Consider the following 23,021-nt stretch of genomic DNA (forward strand, 5'->3'; position numbering starts at 1 on the left):
GTGTGTGTGTGTGTGTGTGTGTGTGTGTGTGTGTGTGTGTGTGTGTGTGTGTGTGTGTGTGTGTGTGTGTGTGTGTAGAGCTATGTATTTGAATTTACCTGATGTCACTTTCCTGTAACAGCAGAGGTTAAAGACAACCAAAAAGGAGGCGGGAGACACTTTGACAGGGGGGACGTCTCAATTTCGAACATATGATTGGGTTTGTTTCATAAAAGCATGTTATACAATTGCATATATATCCTGACAGAACATCCTTATTGGGATTTCTTTTTTGGCTTTGGTTTCTGTGACCTCCTCCTGCCGACATTTTCTCTGTTTTCCTCCACCTGACCTTGAATGGCAGCAGGAGTGTCCTGATTCAACTGTCAGCCCCGATCACACACTAGCTGCTCATTCGGTTTCACACATGGACACAGACATTTCTCAGTCAAACATGCACGATCACACAAACACAAACACACACACACACACACACACACACACACACACACACACACACACACACACACACACACACACACACACACACACACAAACAGACACATACAGAGAAGCTAAACTGGAGCGTTCAAAAGGCCTCAGGCTCGCTTGCAAATTCACATGCACAGCATTGTGCCACAAATTCCCAGGAAAACACACACAGGGCTTCTCTGTGAAAGACACACACTGCACACATATAGCCTGCGCGAACACACACATACAGATACTTTTCAGCTTTTGAATGTGTTTATGATCTCGTGCAATTTTGTACGAGTCATTACGGCTCTTTTATTGGATGTAAAATTGCAAAAGCACGTCCCTCAAGCAGGAAGCTATATTAAAATGAATAATTTCATGTTAATGTTGTTGGTTTTCATTTTGTTGGTACTCATGGATTTCTGGTTTATTGCCCAATGCAAAGGAAACATGATTATAATTAAAATGGAAAATATGCATTAATACCACTTGATAAAATCTATAATCTGATGTGTTTTAAAATAGTAGAGTAGTTATAATTATTGGATTATTAAAATGTTCGGCTTAATAAATACATTGCTCTGTCAATTGAGACCACACCTGATATTGTGTGGGAATTTTACATTTATTTTACTAAATGTTGAACTGCTCTTTTATTACAAGTTTTAACCTTGCTAGATTTGTTTAAATCTAAGTACTTTACGATAAGTTGAGTATAATGTGCAACAAGAGAGAGAAAGATGCTATATTATCAGACTGTAAGCAGCATGATTACTCAGTCCTGTTGTAACTATTTGGTCTATTTAAGAGCTAAGTATGCCACAGTCCCTCCAGTGTTTCCTTTGACGGAAACAGGCCAACCATTTGAATCATTATTGAGCTCTTTACACAAGAAGCATTTTAAAGCCGAAACTTACCACATGAAGAATCTTATTCTCTGTCTCGTACACAGTGCAGTCCTGTAAAATGAGAAGAATACAGAAAAAGAGAAAACATGAGATAGACAAAGCATCTATGTGAACATCCGCATGGAAGCTCAAATATCTCCTCCTCCCAATATAACGACAGGGAAAGATGGAAATAAGACAAATGAGACAGCAGGGGGAATGATGGATGCCTTTTTTTTTTTCTATGGAGAACATCAGCAGTCAGCTATTTCATTTTCTAACCGTGCGCATTATGCATATCACTTTATAATCAAGGCAGACTAAAACATTGGATGACCAGTTCTGGATGTACTCTGCTTCACGAGCCTCTGCAGGATTTAGACACTACATTATTTGAACATGACAGATTGTTATTTAACGATAGCTGATAGTTAATCTATTTCTGGGAATGCAGCCCACTGAATCCACCAGATGTGCATGGTGGTGGTTAATTCATCCGTTTGATGCATTAGTGCGGGGGGTGCTGCCACCTTTGTCTGTCTCGCTGCACCCTGGCAGCCACATGTTCATTTGGCCCATTGTGGTACCACGGTGGCCTCTTCCTCCTCCCTCTCCTCTGGCCCTTTTAAAGAGGGGATGGGTGTTATCTGCCCGGCTCCAGGACTCACTCCGGGCACACGTACAAACACACTCTCACACACTCTGAGCAGGCTCTTACAGGGAGGATGTGAATTGAGTCCAGGGGAGCAGACATACTTTCTGTCCAAACAATGAGATTTCTGCAGTATCAGAGTGGTGGTGGATGTACTTCCAGTATTTTCTTTTCTTTCTGATGTGACACTACAGGCAAAACCATTGTTTTTCCATGCACTGGTCCCTTTTAAGAGTTTAAGCTGCCTTTTTTCAGACTAGTGGAAAGGAAACATCCGGAATGGTAACTTAGGTGTTTATTTTACTGATTTTCTTATTTGCCTGTCTATATTTATCCTAAAAATACAACAGCATTGAGATAATGCCTTATCAGAAAACGTTATGACTTAATGTAAGTGAACAACTTCATGGTAGTATCTATTAGTTAATTGTTGTACATTGCAGAGTGTATTTAACTCAAGAATACAAATATCTTTAGATGTTGTTTTCTCAAAATGTGTTGATTAACAGAATTATTTCATTAAAGCAAAGAGACATTTTCTCTATGAAAGCCCTGACTCTCATAAGTTTGAACCAATACTCCAGAAATGTATAAAAAATAGCACATATTTATCAAGATAAGGCCTCATTTGCACATTTCAACATAACACAAAAAAGAATGTTTTTTAATTAGGTAATGAACTGTAGAAGTTTCAAAGTGATATTTATTAGTTGAATACGTTTTTACTCGAATTGTCAGAGCCATAGAAATACAATAGGAGATATACGGACGTGGAAATTAAAATTAATGTCAATCAATGTTGAGTGGTCAGAGTGTCTGCCATTTTTATGTGTATCATTACAACACCGTATTGAGAGAAATTAGTAAAATTAACAACGTAATGCAAAAAAACATTGACGTTGCTATCAGATGATTTAGCTAACTAGTCAGCTTTTTGCTAACTAGCTATCTAGCTTGCTAAATCCACCTTCACATTCCGCTTCAATACTACACTGATTACAAAACATAAGCCAAATAGCAGTCCCTAACCCTAACCCTAATCCTAACCCTAACCCTCTGGGTGTAGTTGTATCTCTGCCTTATTCTCTGATGTATAAAACAGACAACTTGCTAGCTAGCCCACCGTCTGTCTCCTGAACTTGGTGTGCTCTCTTCCTGGCAAACTGCTAACACAACTTACGACAACACTGAGGTGTGCTGTCCCTAAAAATTTGAACTAAATTTGCATTTTCTTTTGTACTGGTCAAACAGTGTTGTGCCAAGATGGTAAGCTTCAGTTTACTTGGAAAATGTTGGGCTAGATCTCGCGGCCACACAACCTAAACAAATTGTAGTCAGTGAAAAACCATAAACGTCTTGCAGGATTTTGCAAATTGAGGTTTAACATCCAGAAAATGACTGTCAAATGACGATAGGAAAAAAGATCCATTCAACTCTATATCTATGGTCTCTCACTATACATTTATTTTATTAATATTGTGTGTGAGTCCGGTGAACCTACATGAGAGACTGAGCCAGAGCGGAAACAGGAGAAGGACAGGAAATTAAGGGATGAAAGACCCCTAGTTCATTCTCCACCAGGGCACACAAGTTAAGCAGAGGATGTGGTCTATCAGTGAGTCAATGTGAAATTTGCCTAGGACTGCCACCGAGAGCTATCCATCCCCTTAGCCATGCTGCAACCCGCCTGTGGCAGGAGACATATGTTCCGCCTATTGTCAGATCTATAGTGAGTAAATGAGCTATAGACCAGAAAACAGTGTATTGATGCTACCAATACAAACACGCTTAACTTTTGCCCTTTCCAGTCAAAATCCTGACCTTTATTTTATTAGCGTAACTTATACTGTATGAAAATGATGCAATGAGTCATGCATGCGTGCATTTGTGAGTGTTTGTGAAATCACCTGTTGTACGATGGTGGTTAATTCTAAGCAGAGCTGCACAATGTTGTTCTTCAGTAATGAATACTCTGTCACACTGGCGAATGGAGACCTGAGAAGACAAAAAAAGAGATCATAATCAGACAAATGCGTCTGAAACCTTAAACATGTGGTAAACGTTTGTAGAACATTGGATACATTTATTAGCCATGTTCTTATTCTGCACCTCGTTATCTTATCATTAAAAGTTCCTGTGGTGGAGAATGATGTTTTCCTCAAAGCACATGTAGGTAGCTTTTAAAATATATATATATTTTTTTGCTTTATTTTAGTTTGATTTGATCAAGGTGTTCAACAAAAATGTACCGTATATGTTTTTTGTGATTATTAAGTGGTACACTTTTTGTTTGTTGTTAATAAACAGTGGCCTCAAAACCAGTCTGTGAACAAAAGCATATTTGGCCATTTTATAAAAATGAATGAGGTCATTTCTGTTTTGAGTGACTTTTGCTAAATATACAATTTTATTTTGTTGCATTCATTTATAAGTGTGAAATTCTAAAAGCTGTAACAGGGCAGTGAGAGAGGACCATAAAAGCTGTTCTGTTTTGTAGATTCTGTGATCATTACATTACATCATGATACCACATATTATAAATAGCCTACACATTGAACCCCTCATCCCTACTTTATTTAAATTGGGGATTTTCTCTTCAACATGTATGGTTAAATAAATGTTACCTGTCGAGCCAGGCGAGCAGGTTCTTGGCTGCACCGATCAGATCCACCACGGAGGTGAGGAAGTCATTGGGTAACCTCCGGGAAGCTCGTCCGTCGTAGTGCCCGCCCCTCCGCCGACCCAGGATGAAGTTCTGGAGGTTTTTCGCCGAGGCATTCAGCTTGTGTGACAGAGTTCTGAGGTTCTCCGTCTCTAAGCCGTAGTTCTGGAGGACAAACAGAGGGATAGCTTGTAAAAGTAGAATCACATGCAGGTGTAGCTGCAGCTAAGCTAACATGCTGCTTTTGTTGCGCAGCCTGGGAGAAAGTCATTCGCTTTAAGTTACTAGATAGGCCGGGATATGTTTGATCAATGGTTAAAGAAACAGTTGGTCATTATGTAAACCTTCTGTGAGTTAGATAAGATGTTTGATGTATACCACTCTTATAGAGTTATCTGTTAGTCTCTAGTGAGTAAGTCTGGATGTGGTTAGTTTAGCCCACACTTGACTTAAAAACATGATGATAAATTATCTTTCAGAAGAGATATCCGAAAAAAATGCAACACAAATAAACACAAAAGAGTAACATAAAACCGCTGTAACGTATACATTTATATGGATTTTTCTAAATATGGATTACCTTTTGACAAGTTTTATGGGTTGGAGCACTAAATCATTCAACTTTAAGTGTTTTTTGTAAGTGGAACAAACTAAAATTAGAATAATTATCCCAGAATTTCCATTAGCATTTTACATATAATAGCCACTCTGCACGCTAATACAAGAACACCAAGCGGGTTGAGCAACCCATTACTGCACTGTGACCTTTTTAGATAAACACATACACACACATATAGACCCACTGAGCCACATTGCGCTTGGCATCCCAAGTCACCTCCAGTCATGTCCTGCCTGACAGAGCCTGATTCCTGCTGACAAAGACTACACACACACACACACACACACACACACACACACACACACACACACACACACACACACACACACACACACACACACACACACACACACAGTCACACACACCCTTGTAAAGTCAGATGCACACGCTCAGCTAGACGTATCCATTCCTCCTCTGCCTCCAGATCTATTCTACACAGTCACGACCACAGTGACTACAAAGGAGCGAGGGGTTTCAGCAGTGGCAGCAGAGAGGGAGAGAATAGAGGAACTAAAGAGGCAGAAGACAAGAGGGAGAGAGAGATGGAGAGTGCCCGGCTATGCATCTCTGTGAAAACTGGGTCATGCAGACACTGTTCTGTATAATCTTATGTATTCTGTGGGAAATGCAGATGTATACGTGAACTTGGAGCGCACATGTTTGCACAGCTGTAATTAGCCTGTCCTGTGATTCGAGCTGAAGCCGAGTGTGTCTCTCTCCAGGGGACGGAGTGCCGAGATGAAGGGGGGGGGGGGGGGGGAGAAATGATGCCCACGCTGTGATGACTCTCTGCGTGTGTGGAGAAGGAGAGAGAAATAATTTGAGCGGTGCGTGCATGTGCGTGTCAAATCAATACAGTAAGAGGGCGATGCCATTAAGCAAAACCCCCCACCCATCCTCGTCCACCTTCATGTCGATGTTGTTGCCATAGCAGCCATGTGTGGAGTGGCCTCTACTCTACGATGATATCTCCACTATTGTTCACAGTATCGCACCCAAACACTGGTTATGAAATGTTTGGGCCAAACACGGGAATCATTTTCCTTTTCAAACCTGACACATTAATCAGTCTCGCTCCACTCACTTAAATGGAGAGCATCTAATGCCTATTAATCAACAGGAATATTGATTTTGTGTGTGTGTGTGTGTGTGTGTGTGTGTGTGTGTGTGTGTGTGTGTGTGTGTGTGTGTGTGTGTGTGTGTGTGTGTGTGTGTGTGTGTGTGTGTGTGTGTGTGTGTGTGTGTGTGTGTGTGTGTGTGTTGCTCACAGCTGGGAGGATCTATGTTCACTGCTCAACTCAAGCACATGAGATTTGAATAATGAGTGAATTTGAGATTTTTCGATGGCAGGATTTTTCTTGTTTAGCCGTAAAGTCCATCTAGGAGGCGTTTTGCTCTTTTTGATTTTACGAAACATCTTTTAATAGTCTTCAGTCATCGTTCTTCTTAATGGCATTATCTACCACATGAACAACATCTCTGTTAAACCTTGTCTTTTATCAGGTACAACTTTGACTGTATTTTTTGTCTTGTGTAATGTCTTTCCTTGTTTCTCTTTTCAAGCACATTAAGTCTTGGTTCCCTAGTTAATAATACCTGTATAAGGCTACCTTTACACGGAAACGATCTGAAACAAAAACGCAAAAGTGGCGTTTCGTTTTCACTTTTAAATCTGCATTTAGACGAGCGTTTTAGGGTGAAAATCTGGTGCATACGGAAACGCAAAAGTGTTTGACGTTTCATATTTATCGATGCAGTAAACACGCCAGATGGCTAGGTGGCAACACTACGACGCATGCTACCAAGACCAAAGTCTTTCTACTTCTCTTCTACCTGTTCACTCCAAGCGCGCGAAAAGTAGGCAAACAGTAAACAAAATGGCGAAGAAGAAGTCAGACAATTTTGTGTGGACTGACGAAGAGGTTGAGCTTTTGCTAGTTGAAAGTCCGCAGGGACGGACATGTTGATAGCCTTCTAATGTGTTTCCCTCGGTTTTCTGGCGCTTTATTATGCTTGTCACGTCATTTCTATGTGACGAGAAACGAAGTTTTGCGTTTTTCATCCTTTACACGGTGGCGCGACAGTGGAGCGTTTTCAAGAATTCCACTCTGGAGGGTGGTTTCACTTTCTTGCGTTATCATCCCCCCAAAACGCCGTTTTTATCTTAACGATATAGTGCATCCGCAAAAATGTTTTTGCGTTTTTAAGCCGTTTTCGTTTCCGTGTAAAGCCACCCTAATACCTTCTTTGGATATTTGTTTTTTCATATCTTATATGTTTGGAAAGATTTAGCACCATTTTATATGTTTTGTTATCCTATATACAGTATGTTTGTCATTCTTGCTCACTAAATGTAAATACTATCTGCTTTTTATATAGTTTTAGCTGTAATTTAGCCCTTCAATAGTGTTTTATTTGTAAGATTCCTTAGGCTATATATTTTTTTCTTCACTGTCAATTTTAGATTTTCACTGTTTTAGTTCTGTTTCATCTTCTATTTTGAGATGTTTGAATTGTATAAATGTTTATGTCCTACTCTTTTTTTAAAATTTCTAATTATGTGCAATACTGAGAAAACATTTCCCAATTTGGGATTGATAAAGTAAATCTTGTGTATTTTAATTTTATTATTTTAAAGCACATTGAGCCTGTTTTACACAATGTGCTATATTTATAAACTTAACTTGACTACAGTTTAAATAAGGGCTTAATAGGATAAAAGCAGGGCTGTTTCAAGCAGATTAACGCCAGAATACACTTTATGATACATGGTTTGATTTGTTCGTTTTTTCATGGGAAGTGTTTTAGTGTAGAAGGTGTTCCTCTCGAAATCAACAAATAGTGTTATGGATCAAGCGAGCCAAGATATATTGAGTTATTGTTCTGTCTGTTTGCATGTTTTTTTTTTTTCTCAGTCAGATTGATTACAAACTGTAAATCCCTGAGAGATACTGTATTAAAGTGTTTGGAGTGAAAGACTGCTGGGATGATACAAACACTGTCTGTGGAAATAATCATTCACTTAACTTCAACAAGTTTTACAAAGATAATACACTTTCAATTGACTATATCGTGTGCAAAACTGTTGCCTGGCTTTGATTACTTTGAAGAGCGGCTTTGGAAAGAAAGGCCTGCTGCTGTATTTTAGTTGTTGAGTAACATTTGATTTAAAAATATGTTTTTATTTGCTCAATTTCTGAATTGTTTATGTTACTTAAATAAAATGACACATACATGTAAAGTGTCTTTTAATACAGATTTTGGGATGAGAAGTCCATTGATTTTTGAACTATGCCCATTTGGAGAGCATTGGTAGATTAAAGGTCACTGCACATACAGTACAAACGCAATGTCTCTGGTTTGATTCCAGCTTTGGGGCCTTTGTTGGCATGTCAAACCCATATCTCCATATTTTCCACTGTCCTCTGTCAAATTAAATTAAAAGGTTGGGCCCATTTCCCAACACATCTTTCTGAAAAGTCACTGCACCCACAGAAAGCTACTTAGCATAAAGGCTGGGGGCAAAATCTTGAATGCATAGGCATAAAAGAAGAGACTTTTCCACATTTACAGTGAGACTGAGAGCTCAGTCAGCGCTTGAAACTTTGCATTAATCCAGGGCCACGGAAGTTCCCATATTTTTTTACTGCATAACGTCCAGAAAGTCATAACAGTTGAGCCAGGGGAAAAGGGTTTTGCTTTCCTTATTATGGATTATATTGCTGACAACAGTGAATCGTCCTTTATTATCCAGATACTCAGTGTCTACAGCTACTTTGGAGCTGCTTCCCTGTGGAACTTGGAGAGGAACGTTAATGAAGGTAGGAGGTCAGCTGAGAATTGCTCTCTTAAAGGATCATTTTGATTTATTATAACTTACTTTTGGATTTCATTTATATTAATTTTACGCAACATAGTAATTGCTGAGATCTAGAAAACACTTTGCAAGTCCAGCGGGGCAAGCAACGAACTGTGGAAAACCAAGTTGGATACAAAAATGCCTGTTATAATCCCTTTTTGCACATGTCAATACAATAATGTTCAAAATCGTGAATCACCTCCAAGAAAAGCTTGATGAGGCTGAGGGGACCATTCTTTATTTTTGAATGGTCTTTCATGCTTTTATATGATGAAAAAAGCTATTTTGATTGAACGTGTGCATAAAAAAAAGTCCTGTTTATCAACCAGTTTGACTACTCAGAGGTTAAAAGAGACAAAAATAACGGAGCAATGGTTCAATAAGACGAGTAGAAATCAAGAAATCATCAGTCATTGGTAAAAGAAACTTGAAGAATAGCTTTCAATGGGTGCAAATTGATATAGGAACATATTAAGCTTGGGCAATTGGACAAATGTAATGCCTTTTCTACAATTATTGCTAACCATGGCTATTATTGCCCAACCTCAGAAGAGGTTCCTGTTTCAGTATCAAGTGCACAATATATTTTACAAAAAGCTGTAATGGGCAACTTTAAGGATAACTCTTCTTCCACTTCACATTACATTATAAATGTTAATCTAGAGTTGAGATTTAGAGTTTTTAAGAACTGGATCAGGGTCATCAGGATCAGGTGAACATACTATGACTGACAAACACAACCTGATCAATCTAACCACTTGCAGATTGCAGAAAGCCCTCAACAACAAAAAAAGCTCTCCCAAAAAAATGAGTCCAAATACACAGTTGTGGTCCAATATTGATATAAGGGCAAACATGTGTCTTTGGACCTGAAATCCTTCATTATTGAAGGACAGAGAAGAAAACTCAACACAGTGGGCGATAACACATGTTGAACGGCATTGATGGTCCACATTTCTTCCCCAGATGCCGATGTGTTCCCAGAATGTACTTGGTGAGAACACAGTTATTAAATAAGATGGAAATGATAGCTAGAAACTACAAAAGTTTGAACCTGAGTTGGAATCATCGTTTAATGCTACTCACAGCAGTGGTTAGTGATACATCTGGTATACCTGGCGTCCCTATGTGTGTGTGGTGTGTCCAGTTCCAGGACATATGGAGGTGATTGCTGCTCTGGGACACTCATTCCCATGCTGGAACGTTTGAATGAAGAGGTGCTGATTAACACACACACTCTCTCTCACACACATTCAAACAGCCCTAACTAATCCAGCCATGTGTGCCTGGGAGATAAGGTGCATCCTGCATACTCTTTCTACATACTCTCTCTCTTCCTCTGCCTTCGTCTCTGTCTCTTTTTCTATCTGGGAGAGTAGCACCTAATTCCCCCTAATTCCGTAATCCTGAGCAGGGCCACTGCACATACAGTCCGCAGTGACCAAGGCAGAACACACAAAGCCGGGCCCAGATGATGGAGGATTTTTAAAGCCATTTCCTAAGCCAATATCAATGACCGGTGGGGGGAAATAAACAACAACAAGTTTATAAATCTTTCTACCTGTGAGAGTTTATTTAGCACTTTTCTGAATGCACTCTGAATTGATCTTCAAATATACATAAAGCCTTTTTATGACCTTATTCATTCTAAAATCCAATAGTGTAACTATTGAGAATGCTAAGGCTTAGCACTGTTTGAAATGTTGGACACTGCATTGCGATATCGCAGTTTGACCACCAAAACTTAAACAGTTGTTTCTCTTAAACAGTGTATGTATTTCCCCCAAAATCTTGTTTCATTTAAAAAAGAGTACAACTAACTTAAAAAACTTAAAAAACGGTCTAAAATTGGCATAAATGGAGAATTGTTAGTTCAGGCGCTCGAGCTACAATAACACATTTACACGTGACATGCTTTACCCCCTCATACCGCCAACCTAACAAACTGTCATAAATCTGGCACTCTATTTAAGGTGCAAGATTTGCCATCTCTGCCTCGGCCTCACCAATGCTGCTGCTTTTCTGCCCCACCACCACCCCAGAATTTAGCTGTAAGCTCTGGGATAATTATGTAATCATCACTCCTCAATTATCTATGTTAAAATATTTCCAGGGAGTGAAGAGGTGGTAGCCTAGATGCCAAACTGAAACTATGCTGTTGTTATTAACATTTCAGTTGTCTGCCTGAATTTTTTATTAAATCCGCAATAACTGGCAAGCTAACCATTAACATGCAATCCATCCTAACATGCAAGCTTAATTGTATATTTCTTTACTGTGCTGTTTATTTCCCCATAGTATTTTGTTATTGGTTGTATCTACATAATTTCAATCAATAAAAGAGTTATTGAAGAGGGGAAAAAACTTCTTTAAGCTAGCAAGCGGTAGCCTACATTTGTAACATTGACTAGGCTATTATTACATAACTTTCTACAAACCCATCCTTCCCTGTAGCAGTTTAATAAATAAAAGGGTGCCAAATGTTGATGAAAGTCCGTAAGTTTTTGACTCTCTGGCTCTGTATTCTTGAAAAGCTGTTATTCTCATCGAAAGCATTGTTTAGCTAGCTTTGAAATTTGAAACATTGTTAGCTGAATACAGTTGGCAGCACCTGCCTTTTTGGCTAGGTACCTTGCTGTCGATAACTTTAATCAATAAAACTTCTCATGCCAGAACACAATGGTTTAACATATGCCACTATCACCTCTTGTAACAGTAGCTTAAATATTTTAGCTGACAAAGTTAGCGACGTTACTTAAATACAGTAAGTACTATTTATTAATGTAGGTCGTTCTATTTTTGTAATATAACCTTTTACTAACATGTGTCAGTTGTTGGGTTCAATATTGTGGTTCATTGTAGTTGCTATATCAATCTGACCAACACTGCAGTCAATCACAAAAAAAAAAACACATATGAACATCACCCCCGTCCAAAGCACAATGGATTGAGAGCGTGTCAGTGAGTAACAGAGGCTGAGTGACTGACCAGGGCACAGAGCAGGTCGACAGCTTCCAGGATGAGCTCCTGATGTCCTATTCTGGTGACACCCAGCTCCTCCAGCTCCTGATGGGTGATGTGTAGCAGCTGCTCTCCCCCCATCTGCTCCCGCTCGAAACTCTTCACGTACTGCTGGAGACAGTCGTCCAGACCTGAGGAGAACACAAACAGACGCAGATTAGACAGTGCTGATGTTTATTTCTGTCACTGTGAATAAGGCGCCTGCCAGCCCTAGCCAAAAGGACAAAATATATTCTAATTAGCCTCATTTTTTGCACCTACAGAGACAAAATATAAGAATTAGTGGGACATATTGATTGCAGACTGATACAAATACAAATTTGAGTCACTGTTGGGGATATTGTACGCTAGTTCACCAGCTGCAATTCAGGCAAGAGTGAAGACACCCACACAGAAACTCAACTGGAAAGTCTGCTACCTAGAAACAAACGCTAAACACCAGCCTAAAGCCAGAAATGTCATCAATGCTTTTTTTGGCAAGTTACTAACTGTCACCTAGAAAACATACATCTGTTGGTTAGGTTTTCCAATATGTGAAGATGGCTGCACGCCACGCTGTCATAATATTTACTTAAATGGCACTGCTTCTTTTAATAAAAGAAATGTATTTTTATAGTTTTCAGAGTTTTGAGGTTAAACACAATTGCATGCACATTCTGAGTGATTAAGGTTGTGTCCAAAATATACCCAGAGAGATGTGAGTAACATATTGACGTATGACTTTCCGCTGTTAAGCTGCGGCTGCCTGCCACGCAAAGAGCCAATCAGATTCACATAGACGTGGTGGGTCCGGGATAATATTGATCAGCACGAGCCTCAGGCTTTGAACCACACAAAGTCAGCAGAAAGCACACCTCCCCAAAGACCCAATGAACAAGCCTGCTCCAAAAGGAGCACACACAGAGCAAAAAATGCATGGGAGGGAAGCAAATCCATATACACACACACACACACACACACACACACACACACACACACACACACACACACACACACACACACACACACACACACACACACACACACACACACACACACACACACACACACACACACACACACACACACACACACACACACACACACACACACACACACACACACATACACACAAACACACACACACACACACACACACACACACACACACACACACACACACACACACACACACACACACACACACACACACAGAACCACAGAGACACACCAACAGTTCACTCCGTCTCTCCACAATCACACATACAAATGCAATTACAACTGCTGTTGTTATTCAGGGTCCTGACGCCTCTGCGGGGGCATGTTGTTAAAGCCGAGTGGAGCTGTGAGGAAAACACTGATGCCCAAGGGAAGAGATGCTGACAGAGAGCAGACAGTGTGGTAGCACCTTAACACAGTCACCACACACACACTCACTGCAAAGGATGAGCAGCAGGCATCCGATCTTGGAAGCCATGGGACAAACCAGACAAAGTATAAGCCTACTGTTGCTCTGAGTGACACCGACAAACAATCTTGTTACATAGAGCACAGAAAAGCAATTGTTAGTGTAACTCGTCAGTTAGAGGCTTCGCTCTATAGCAGTACAAGTGGAAATTGGTTAATGGAATACATTCCCTATGGGTAAACCCTTATATAACTGTGTTAGTATGTGTTTGACACACAACATTATCTGATGCAAAGCTGTTATAACACCAGCAGCTTACAGGAGTAAACTATCGTCTCGGCTCATGTTATGAATTGTTTTCACATGTTCACATAAGTTAGTATTATAATCAGGTACTAAAGAGATCTAAGCAGTTGTTAAAAATAACAAAATGCCTCTAAATGTAAAACTGCTTCAATATTAATGATTTTTGTAATAGATTAACAAGCAGAAAATTGCAGTGGAAAAGCAAATAAGCAAGCAGAAAATACATCTAAATCCTAATTAAATTATAATTAAATAAAAGGTAAACAGTCAATTTTATAATCAAATTAGGGGTTATACTTCTCCAAGAATTGTAGTTTTTTACTCCTAAACAGTACGAACGGACCTTTTTCCCCGCATTGAACATGTTTAACATTTAACTTATTGTTGCTTATAATAACTTTTTCTTAAGTTACATTTTCATAGCAAGAGTTTCCAGTTATTTGTGCTTTGTAAGTCCATTATTGTACAATATACATGTATGTTTTTGCATTTAAAATATGGATCTGAAAAGCATTTAGTCACTTAAGCTTTAAAGTAGTTGTGTAATAATAATATTTTTCTCTGAAATGTAGAATAAACAGTAATCAGCAGCATTAAATAATTAAGAACTGTTTGTTTTGTCTTACTTCCAAATCACGTGGTGATGTCACTATGTTGCGGAAGTAAACAAATTACTACAATGAAGACGTTTCAGGCAAGGGGAGGGAGGGAACTTTGTAGACCATTTACGTGCACCAAAACATACAGTATATAACACAATACATTAAAGGGAAAAGCCCAAAAAGTATAATAGGGCCTCTTTTATTATTTCAGTTTCCCTGGAAATGTTTTCCCTCATACCCTATTTATCATCCTTATTCAGACAGACCAAGACAATATAAAAACTAAACAACAGTTCTGTGTTATCATTTTTTTTACAACAGCGCTCTTGATGACACATTCTTTACCAAGAGTAAGCACACTGTTACATTCCAGCGTTATATTTAAATTTGCTGGTTTTTTTTCTTTCGGGGTAAAAATGTTTCAGAAAAATAGTGTAGTACAGTTGAGTAAATCATCCGTGTTTGCAAAGTTATGCATGAGGGGACTAAATGAGCAGCATTCTTCAGCTAGCTAGCAGCTATAGATGCAGAGACAGCCATGCAGGCAACATGCAGGCCGTGCAGAGAGAAAGCCCGGCGGCGAATGACTCGGATTTCTTAAAATGTGAATCTTGACCCTAACCATCAGAGAGTCACAAGAGGAAAAACAAAAAAACAAAGATGGCTATTTCTCAAAGTAAAACAAGTCCATAACTAAGGGATGTGAGCCTCTCGAACCAAACCAATACATCCTTCTCATTTCCTCTGAATCTCACATTTGTCCTTCCCCATTTAACCTCCTGCCTCTCCTTCTGGAAGCACTTTTTAATAGCAGTAATGTCGTACAACGTGGCAGGTTATGGCTTTTGTCATCATAATGTAAATGCAATTTCCGACTTCATTTGCAAAATGATGCTAGTTTAATATCCGCGCTGCACATTTAAGATTCTCTTCAGGTGGAATAAGTGGATGAACTTTGTTCATGCTTATTATTCTAGTCGTGACTTCCGTTCTCCTCTTGGTGTCTAATCATTAAAAGTTGCACCTTTTTCCCCCTCTCTCCACCTAGAGTTAGTATATACAGTGTATGAATTATATAAAGAGGTGATGGATAAAGATCAAAGACGGCCAGAATGACTAACTCGGCTTCCTCTGGGAAAGCCCCTCATACTATAGCTGTGTCCTACTTCTGCAACACACACACACACATATCTATATATACTCACACACACACATGAATGAATGGGCTGCTAAGTTGGCAGCAGTGCATCTAGTGGCCATTCTGTATTTGTTGTTTTTAATATATCTGAATTTTGATTGTAAACAGTGTCCCACACATTCTTTGCGATTGTCGAAAAAATGTCATATTGAAAACTAATTTGTACAGTAATACTTTGGAAAATGGATCATGTCAGGGCTGCGGTAGTACTATGGACCAGTGACCTAGCTTAAAGGGGCCCTATTATGCAAATGTTCAGCTTCATATTTGTATTTCATGCCTTTACTATAACATGTTTACATGCTTAAAAAAGGTATTTTCTCAGCACAGGCAGTATGAGGCAGAGATGGAGAGAAACCCCCACAGGATTGATCTTTGTGATTTTGGCCTTTGCAGACCATTTACATGCACAAAAACGTTTATAATACAGCTCACTAAAGGAGAGGGAAAAGCCCCAAAAGAGTAATAGGCCCCTTTAAACGTTGCTAGACAGTCCGAACGTTTGCTATTATTCTTCCCTACCACTAATCTGTTATCTATTTTACCTTAATTTATGAGAAGGAGCTGTTATCCAATGCTGTGTACACTGGATAGATATACAGTAACATTAAAAAGACATGATTGTCTAATAGGGTCTTGAAGAGGATTAGATTTGCTTTGGACTCAGTCTTGACTTGGTCTGGACTGGGTCTGGACTGGGTCGTTCGAGGAACGACTTGTAATTGATTAGATGTTAGTGACTACAGCTCTACCCATTGTATCATGTTACAGGAACAATCCCTGATGGAGCTATTGATAAAATAAAGACTTACTTACTGCCATTCCTTTTATTGGTGCCATAAATAATGACTTTATTTGGGCTCAAAGCACTGCCACCAATCATACATCAATGGCAAGACAGCTTAATAGAAATTAACTGAGTAGATAAACATTACTGCAAAACTCAAAGTAAATACATTTTAACCGAGGGGCTTCAGTCATTTTTTATGCAATAATGTGCCATACTAACTTATGAATTTGGCCAAAACTAACAACTGCTTCTTTTTTGTTTTATTTATTTCTCACACCATTATACAGCTAAGTTGTACTATTGTTTTTATCTTTGTTCACAAAGCTGTTAATATATATTTGTTCAATGTTCGGAATAAGCAGCTGTTGGAAATTCAAATGTGCATATGAATAAACATTTTGTTCTCAAAAACATACATGTATGTTCTCACTCGCTTACTTGCACAAGCACAGAACCGCACACAGACACAAAAAGGCAAACATTCACGCATATACATATACACATTGTGACACATAGCTGCTAGCCAATCAGATGAGTCAGAAAGCCTCCCCTAGAGGACAAACAGCTGATCTGGGTTCATCTGCTGAGTTCATGTGCCAGCTGGAAATAGCACATGGTGCATGCAAACACACACACAAACTAATGCATGGGGGTCAGGTTTGTCAGCACCGCACCTCGCAATGCAGTTAATGATATTAGTATGATGTAGATGCGATTTGTCAAAATCTGCAGCAGCAACTAAATCCTTTTCCTGCCAGCCCACATGTTTACAGTAACTGCAGGAAATATGAAAACTGACTTCATGTTTGAGTATGCCATGTAGTGTGATAAGAGTCAAACGAAACCTAGCCTGTGTGCAGCTGAAATAAACACAACGTCATTTTTGCAGGAGTAATGTCACAAGTGTAATCAAGGCGTTAGCCCCTGCTAGTTTCTCCTGGGAACTTTGCAGACTTCAGAACAAGATATTTTATTATAGCTTAACCATAGATAGTTGAAATCCACCACAATGGCAGGCTGCAATAGTGTGTTTCCTGTAAATATTGTTTCCTGCAGCGAAGGAACTTAATATTGAGCAGTATTTGCTGAGCCAGGGCATTGCCTGCATATCTCCCATATCTCTTTCTTTCAATAGCGCTTCATAACACAATTTGTCGATTGTCAACAGTCTGTTTTTTTCCCCCACAGTCTGGTAGAGATAATAAGATTACCGCATGCAGGCAGCATGCACTCACAACATCCTAAAATCTACTGTGAATTTCTGAAATTGCATCAGCTAAAGGCCTTTTCATATTTGCAGGTCTTCTTTAAGTTGACTGAGAGCATTCTTCAGAATATTTACTGGAGAGTAGCACCACACAAATAGTGCTAGGTTTGGATTTCTGGTATCTTCCTGTTATAGAAGCAATTCCTAACCTCATGGCTGTGTCCTCTTTGTCCTCCTCTTAACTTAAGAGATTATAAATGTAATTCATCAAATGGCACTTGCCCAGTCATGCCTGCATTGATGATAAGACCGTAGGTTTTTCGAGATGAACATGCACTATATCAATGGCTATCGCTTGTCAATGGCTAGCCTGCTATCATTGACAAAAAAATATGTCGGAGGGACTTATCATGTCAGACGAGAGGTACTCTTTTCTAAATTCAAATAAAAAGCAAAGCTCAATCTGCTCTAAACTCAGACTCAAACATCACACTGAGGCTGAATGCCTTTGCATAACCTGCTTTCTCAATTACACCCATCATGCATTAGAATAAGCTTTCTGCTGAGCTTAAAACGTGCATGGACTTTCACTATCTTTCCCATATTTCCCCCCCAAAATATAACCAGTGTTGTTGACATCATTTTGACGATGATTCAGGTTTCTTATTTAATTGAATTGTAATGTTATAGTTGTACTGGATGGATGTGCTGGTAGTTAAAAGTTGGTGTGTGCTTGTAGATGTGTCTGTGTAATTGATAGCGTGATAGCGACGCTGTAATGGTGTTGCATGTTAATGAATGCTTTGAGTGTCTGTTGATTGTTCTGTGGGCACCTTCCCAGGGACTGTAGATGGAAATAAACCGATAGTTTTATCTGGCATTAATCATCTCATCCATTTTATAATAAAGACCAATAATAATAATAACAACGTTAGAGTAGCCTTTAAATCATTTTGTTCTTCCTGTTGTTTCCCATCTTCATTGACATTTCCAAACTGGTTTTATGCCATCTATTTCCATGTTGTTTTTATAAAATCTATATTCCTATCTTTAGATGTTCTTCTCAAAATGTAAAAAATGAATGTCACCCTTAACTGAGATAAGATATAAAAAATGTTTCTTTAATGACACCACTGGTTAGGAAATCTTATTTGGTGTCTTACTGTGAGTTACAGTATGTGATACTGTGATAGTATGTATCAACATTTATTTTGAATCAATGTTTTTGTAACTATATTATTTCTATTCTTGTTTTTTAGATCAGCATAAAGCAATAAATGCTAGTCATGGAACCTGATGGAAAAAATGTAATCTGTCCAGCAAAGATTCAGAAATGAAGTCACCTTTGCTTTCTGTTACAGATTGCTGAGAAATTGCTCGAATACCTTTGGATAGGAAATCTAAAAGGCTGGTATGTTCTGCTGTCAGATGTCAGTAAAGAGTTGCAGTGTTTTTAATTATCAAATAAATTAAAATCATGTCATTTGACTCTATGCTTTCAGTTTTGAAACACTGCTCTTACCACAATGGCACTAGATATGTATTGTTCCTCTTGTTTCGTAACCATTGCCTAAAGTGGTAAACACATATTTGTTGCCAGAAAAACTGAATCCCTTGATCCATTCCATCAGTAAATCCCAGTGTGCTGAGGCTTGAGCGAGCGTCTCATGTTGACAGCTTCATCCACATTTCATGCAATTCCCTCCAATCTTTGCTTCTTTCCTGAGCAAAATAAACCCCTCCACTTCAGAAACACGAGAGGTTGCGAGGCAACCGGAGCAGAGAGGCCTCGGAGAAGAAGTGAGGGATCAGCAGTTGCCGCCCCTCAGGTCCCTGCAGTGATGCTAGGCTAAGGAGAGCATATACACACTTTATGTACACACAAACACACTGTAGCCTATGTATGCGTGCCACACACCGACAGAAGGCTTGTTGAAGGCCGCAATAAAAAGACTGCATTTACAGCTGAATATGAATTCTCACAGAGCAGTAACTTTGCTGATTGTCCATTAGCGTCAACAGAAATCAGACTAACAGATTTGCGTTTCCTTTGAGACCTTCGGTTCTGACTAAATCCTGGGCTAAAAGCGGTGGTCTTGGCCATTCCCAGCTGTGAGCTTCCAGCTGGAGTAAATGCTTTGGTAAGTGCAACAAAAAGACACAACACTTACTTCAAAAAAGAATATTCCACTGTGAAATATTCATCACATCATGACAGTTTTAAGAACGTGGCATTTTAGCTCCCCCGTACACAAGGTTTCATGTGCGGCACGGCCTCCTCTCTGAAATCTAGCGAGCAGGGAGGTGTCAAGAGGAAATCTAATGGAGCACAACGACAGGGAAACAGGGTCAACCAGGAATCTGCACGAAGTTCAGAGGCAGAGCTCCACTCGGAGGATCTAACCAACCCCCGGGAATCTAAAGTGACAACAGACATAATAAAGTACAACAGTGTTCTAACATGAGCTTTACCTTACAAAAACTATCCCTATTCCACCCCGTTCAAGGTGTTTCCAACTGTAGTAATGTAGAGAAGAAAACTTAGAGGAAATACACTATAGCTAAATGTTTATATACTGGAGAAAATGTCACAATTTCAAGGGTTTCAACTGACTGAGTGTAATGCAAAATTGGCCGAAAATAGTAACAGACAATTATAATCCTATACTTTAGCTCTATGAACCATTTAATAGTTTTGGATTCTATACAATACTACCAGTTTGGTTCACTTGCACAACTGGCAGCTGTTTCCAGAAAACAATCACTCATTTTGCCTCGTCACTAACCAGCCAAGCACCAAACACTAGCTGGTGAAGAAAGTGGACCATATGTTAAATATGTTCTGTGCCTGCTAGATGTCTAAATAAACATGTGCTTTAAAAAAACTATTAAAATGTCAACTATGTCCAATGGACCGTTTTATAGATGTTCAGCTTATTGTTTTGGTTTTATGGACACGATTTATCTTGTTTGGTTCACTTACAGCTTTCGTCCTCATAACACAACAGAGCAATATAGTGTGCTGTTTCCTAAAAAACAAGTATCTGAAGATACCAGTGTCTGTTACCTGTACAGCCTTTAACACCATAGAGACTTAGTTAGATAATAATAACAGATAATATGTCAATTATGTTGTTGGCAGCCCTTATGTTGCACTGCCGTAAATACATAGTTAATGCAGCAGAGCATGACATATTCCTTTGGCTGTGATTGGTCAGTTTATCATGAGCTGAAATTCTTCCTGATACACCATTATGCATACACACACTTCACTGCATCCTCGATTAGTCTTCTATCGATGCTTGAATTATTGGTTCTTTTTTTATTGTAATTATTGCGAGGTTAAAATGCATTGTAAGTGTTATATGCAGTACATTTGCCGGAGCGTATTTGGCGTTTATTTGTATTTTAAGGAAAGGAGAGACTCAAAAAATACTTAAAAGCATGATGTAATTGAGCTGATTTGAGTGTTATAATAGATGCTTTATCACAAACATCACTTATGAGCTACTAGAAGTTAGGTAAAGTGACTATATACAGTAGAGGAAATAAATATTTGATCCACTGCCAATTTAGTTAGTTTAACCACTTACAAAGACATGAACAGTTTGTCATTTCTATGGTAGGTTTATTTTAACAGTGAGAGACAGAATATCAAAAACAAATCCTTAGTTCTTGGTGGAGAAAGCCTTGTTGGACAGCACAGAGCTCAGATACTTCTTGTAGTTGTTGTGTCTTGTCAAAAATGTTAGTCTTGTCAAGTTTCTTGTTTGTGTCATCATGCCCCAGGTCTATGGTTGGTCATGTTTTATGTTTTGTTTAGTCATTTTTGTCTTGTCTCCCACTTCCTGTTTCATTTTGGTACTCACCTTCTGTGTCTCGTTCCAGGTCTCTTGACTCCCTGTCACTGCCCTCGTCAGCCCAGCCCCTGATTGTTTCCACCTGTTCCCTGTCACCTCATGTTTAAATAGTCCTGTCTCCCCCTGTCTTGCGCTGGTTCGCCTTGTGTTGTCTGTGGGTCAGTAACCAGCATACCAGCATTTTGTTTATTAATCCTCCGTGTGAGCGTCTTGAGTTCTTGTTTTTGTTGTGCATTTTGGGAAATATGTATTTTTTAATACTTTAACTCTGTCTCCTGGGGTCGTGCATTTGAGTCCTACTGCATTGTGTTTAAAGTTTGTGACATAAATTGGTCACCAGGTTTGCTCACATCTCAGGAGGGCTTTTGGTCCTCTCCTGTCTGCAGATTCTCTCCAAATCCTTAAGGTTTGGAGGATGATGCTTGGCAACTGGAAGCTTCAGCTCCCTCCACAGATTTTCTATGGGATGGAGGTCAGGAGACTGGCTAGGCCCCTCCATCACCTTAATGGGCTTCTTCTGTAGCCACTCCTTAGTTGCCTTGGCCGTATGTTTTGGGTCATTGTCGTGCTAGAACACCTATCCATGTCCCATTTTCAGTGTCCTGGCTGAGGGAAGGAGGTTATCAGCCGATATTTTATGTACTTGGCCCCTTGCATCTTCTTTATCATTTAACTACCCTGTCCCCTTAGCAGAGAAACCCCCCCAAAGCATCATGTTTCCACCTCCGTGCTTGACGCTGGGGATGGTGTTCTTTGGGTCATAGTCAGCATTTCTCTTCCTCCAAACACGACATGTCGAATTGATGCCAAAGATCTTGATTTTGGTCTCATCTGACCTCGTCACCTTCTCATAAGCCTTCTCTGAATCATTCAGAGGATCACTGGCAGACTTCAGATGGCCTGTACATGTGCCTTCTTAAACAGGGGCGCCGCAGGATTTTAATCCACTACGGAGCAGTGTGTTACCAATAGTTTCTTAGTGACTGTGGTCCCAGCTGCCTTCAGATCATTAACAAGACCCTCCTGTGTAGTTCTTGGCTGATCCCTCACCTTTCTCATGATCATTGATCGTGGAGCCCCAGACTGAGGGCGATTGATGGTCATTTTGTGCTTCTTCCATCTTCTCATATTTAAACCAGTTGTCTCTTTCTCACCAAGCTGCTTGCTGGTGGTCTTGTCTTCTATTCCAGTCTTGCGCAGGTCTGCAATCTTGTCCCTGATGTCCTTAGACATTAGTTCCACCATGACCACAAGATGTCTCTGGTCTTCCCATTGTGGAGAGGTTGTAATCTGATTTATTTACTGTGGACAGGTGTCTTTTATCCAGGTAACGAGTTGACATCAGCAATACTTTCTTAAACCGAGAGGAGCAAGAATTCTTGTTGGTTGCAAGGGGATCAAATACTTATTTCCCCCAATTAAATGCATATCAATTCGTATCTTTTTTAAAATCTACATTTCTGGATTTTTTTGTTGATATTCTGTCTCTCACTGTTAAAATAAACCTACCATAAA

The 23,021-nt window shown here is 39.4% G+C and overlaps 1 protein-coding gene across 1 annotated transcript in view; it reads right to left on the reverse strand.

Moving 5' to 3' along the window:
* si:ch211-26b3.4 (connector enhancer of kinase suppressor of ras 2) overlaps positions 1–23,021 on the reverse strand; it is a 64,772-nt gene that overhangs the window by 34,585 nt on the left and 7,166 nt on the right. Inside the window, exons 2-5 of the mRNA XM_063876525.1 lie at positions 12,124–12,287; positions 4,620–4,822; positions 3,903–3,990; positions 1,374–1,415 (exon numbers count right to left, since the gene is read on the reverse strand). Coding sequence (XP_063732595.1) covers positions 1,374–1,415; positions 3,903–3,990; positions 4,620–4,822; positions 12,124–12,287 — 497 coding nt within the window. The remainder of the gene's footprint in view (positions 1–1,373; positions 1,416–3,902; positions 3,991–4,619; positions 4,823–12,123; positions 12,288–23,021) is intronic.

The sequence above is a fragment of the Eleginops maclovinus genome, chromosome 23 (assembly GCF_036324505.1).
Source record: "Eleginops maclovinus isolate JMC-PN-2008 ecotype Puerto Natales chromosome 23, JC_Emac_rtc_rv5, whole genome shotgun sequence".
Taxonomy (NCBI): domain Eukaryota; kingdom Metazoa; phylum Chordata; class Actinopteri; order Perciformes; family Eleginopidae; genus Eleginops; species Eleginops maclovinus.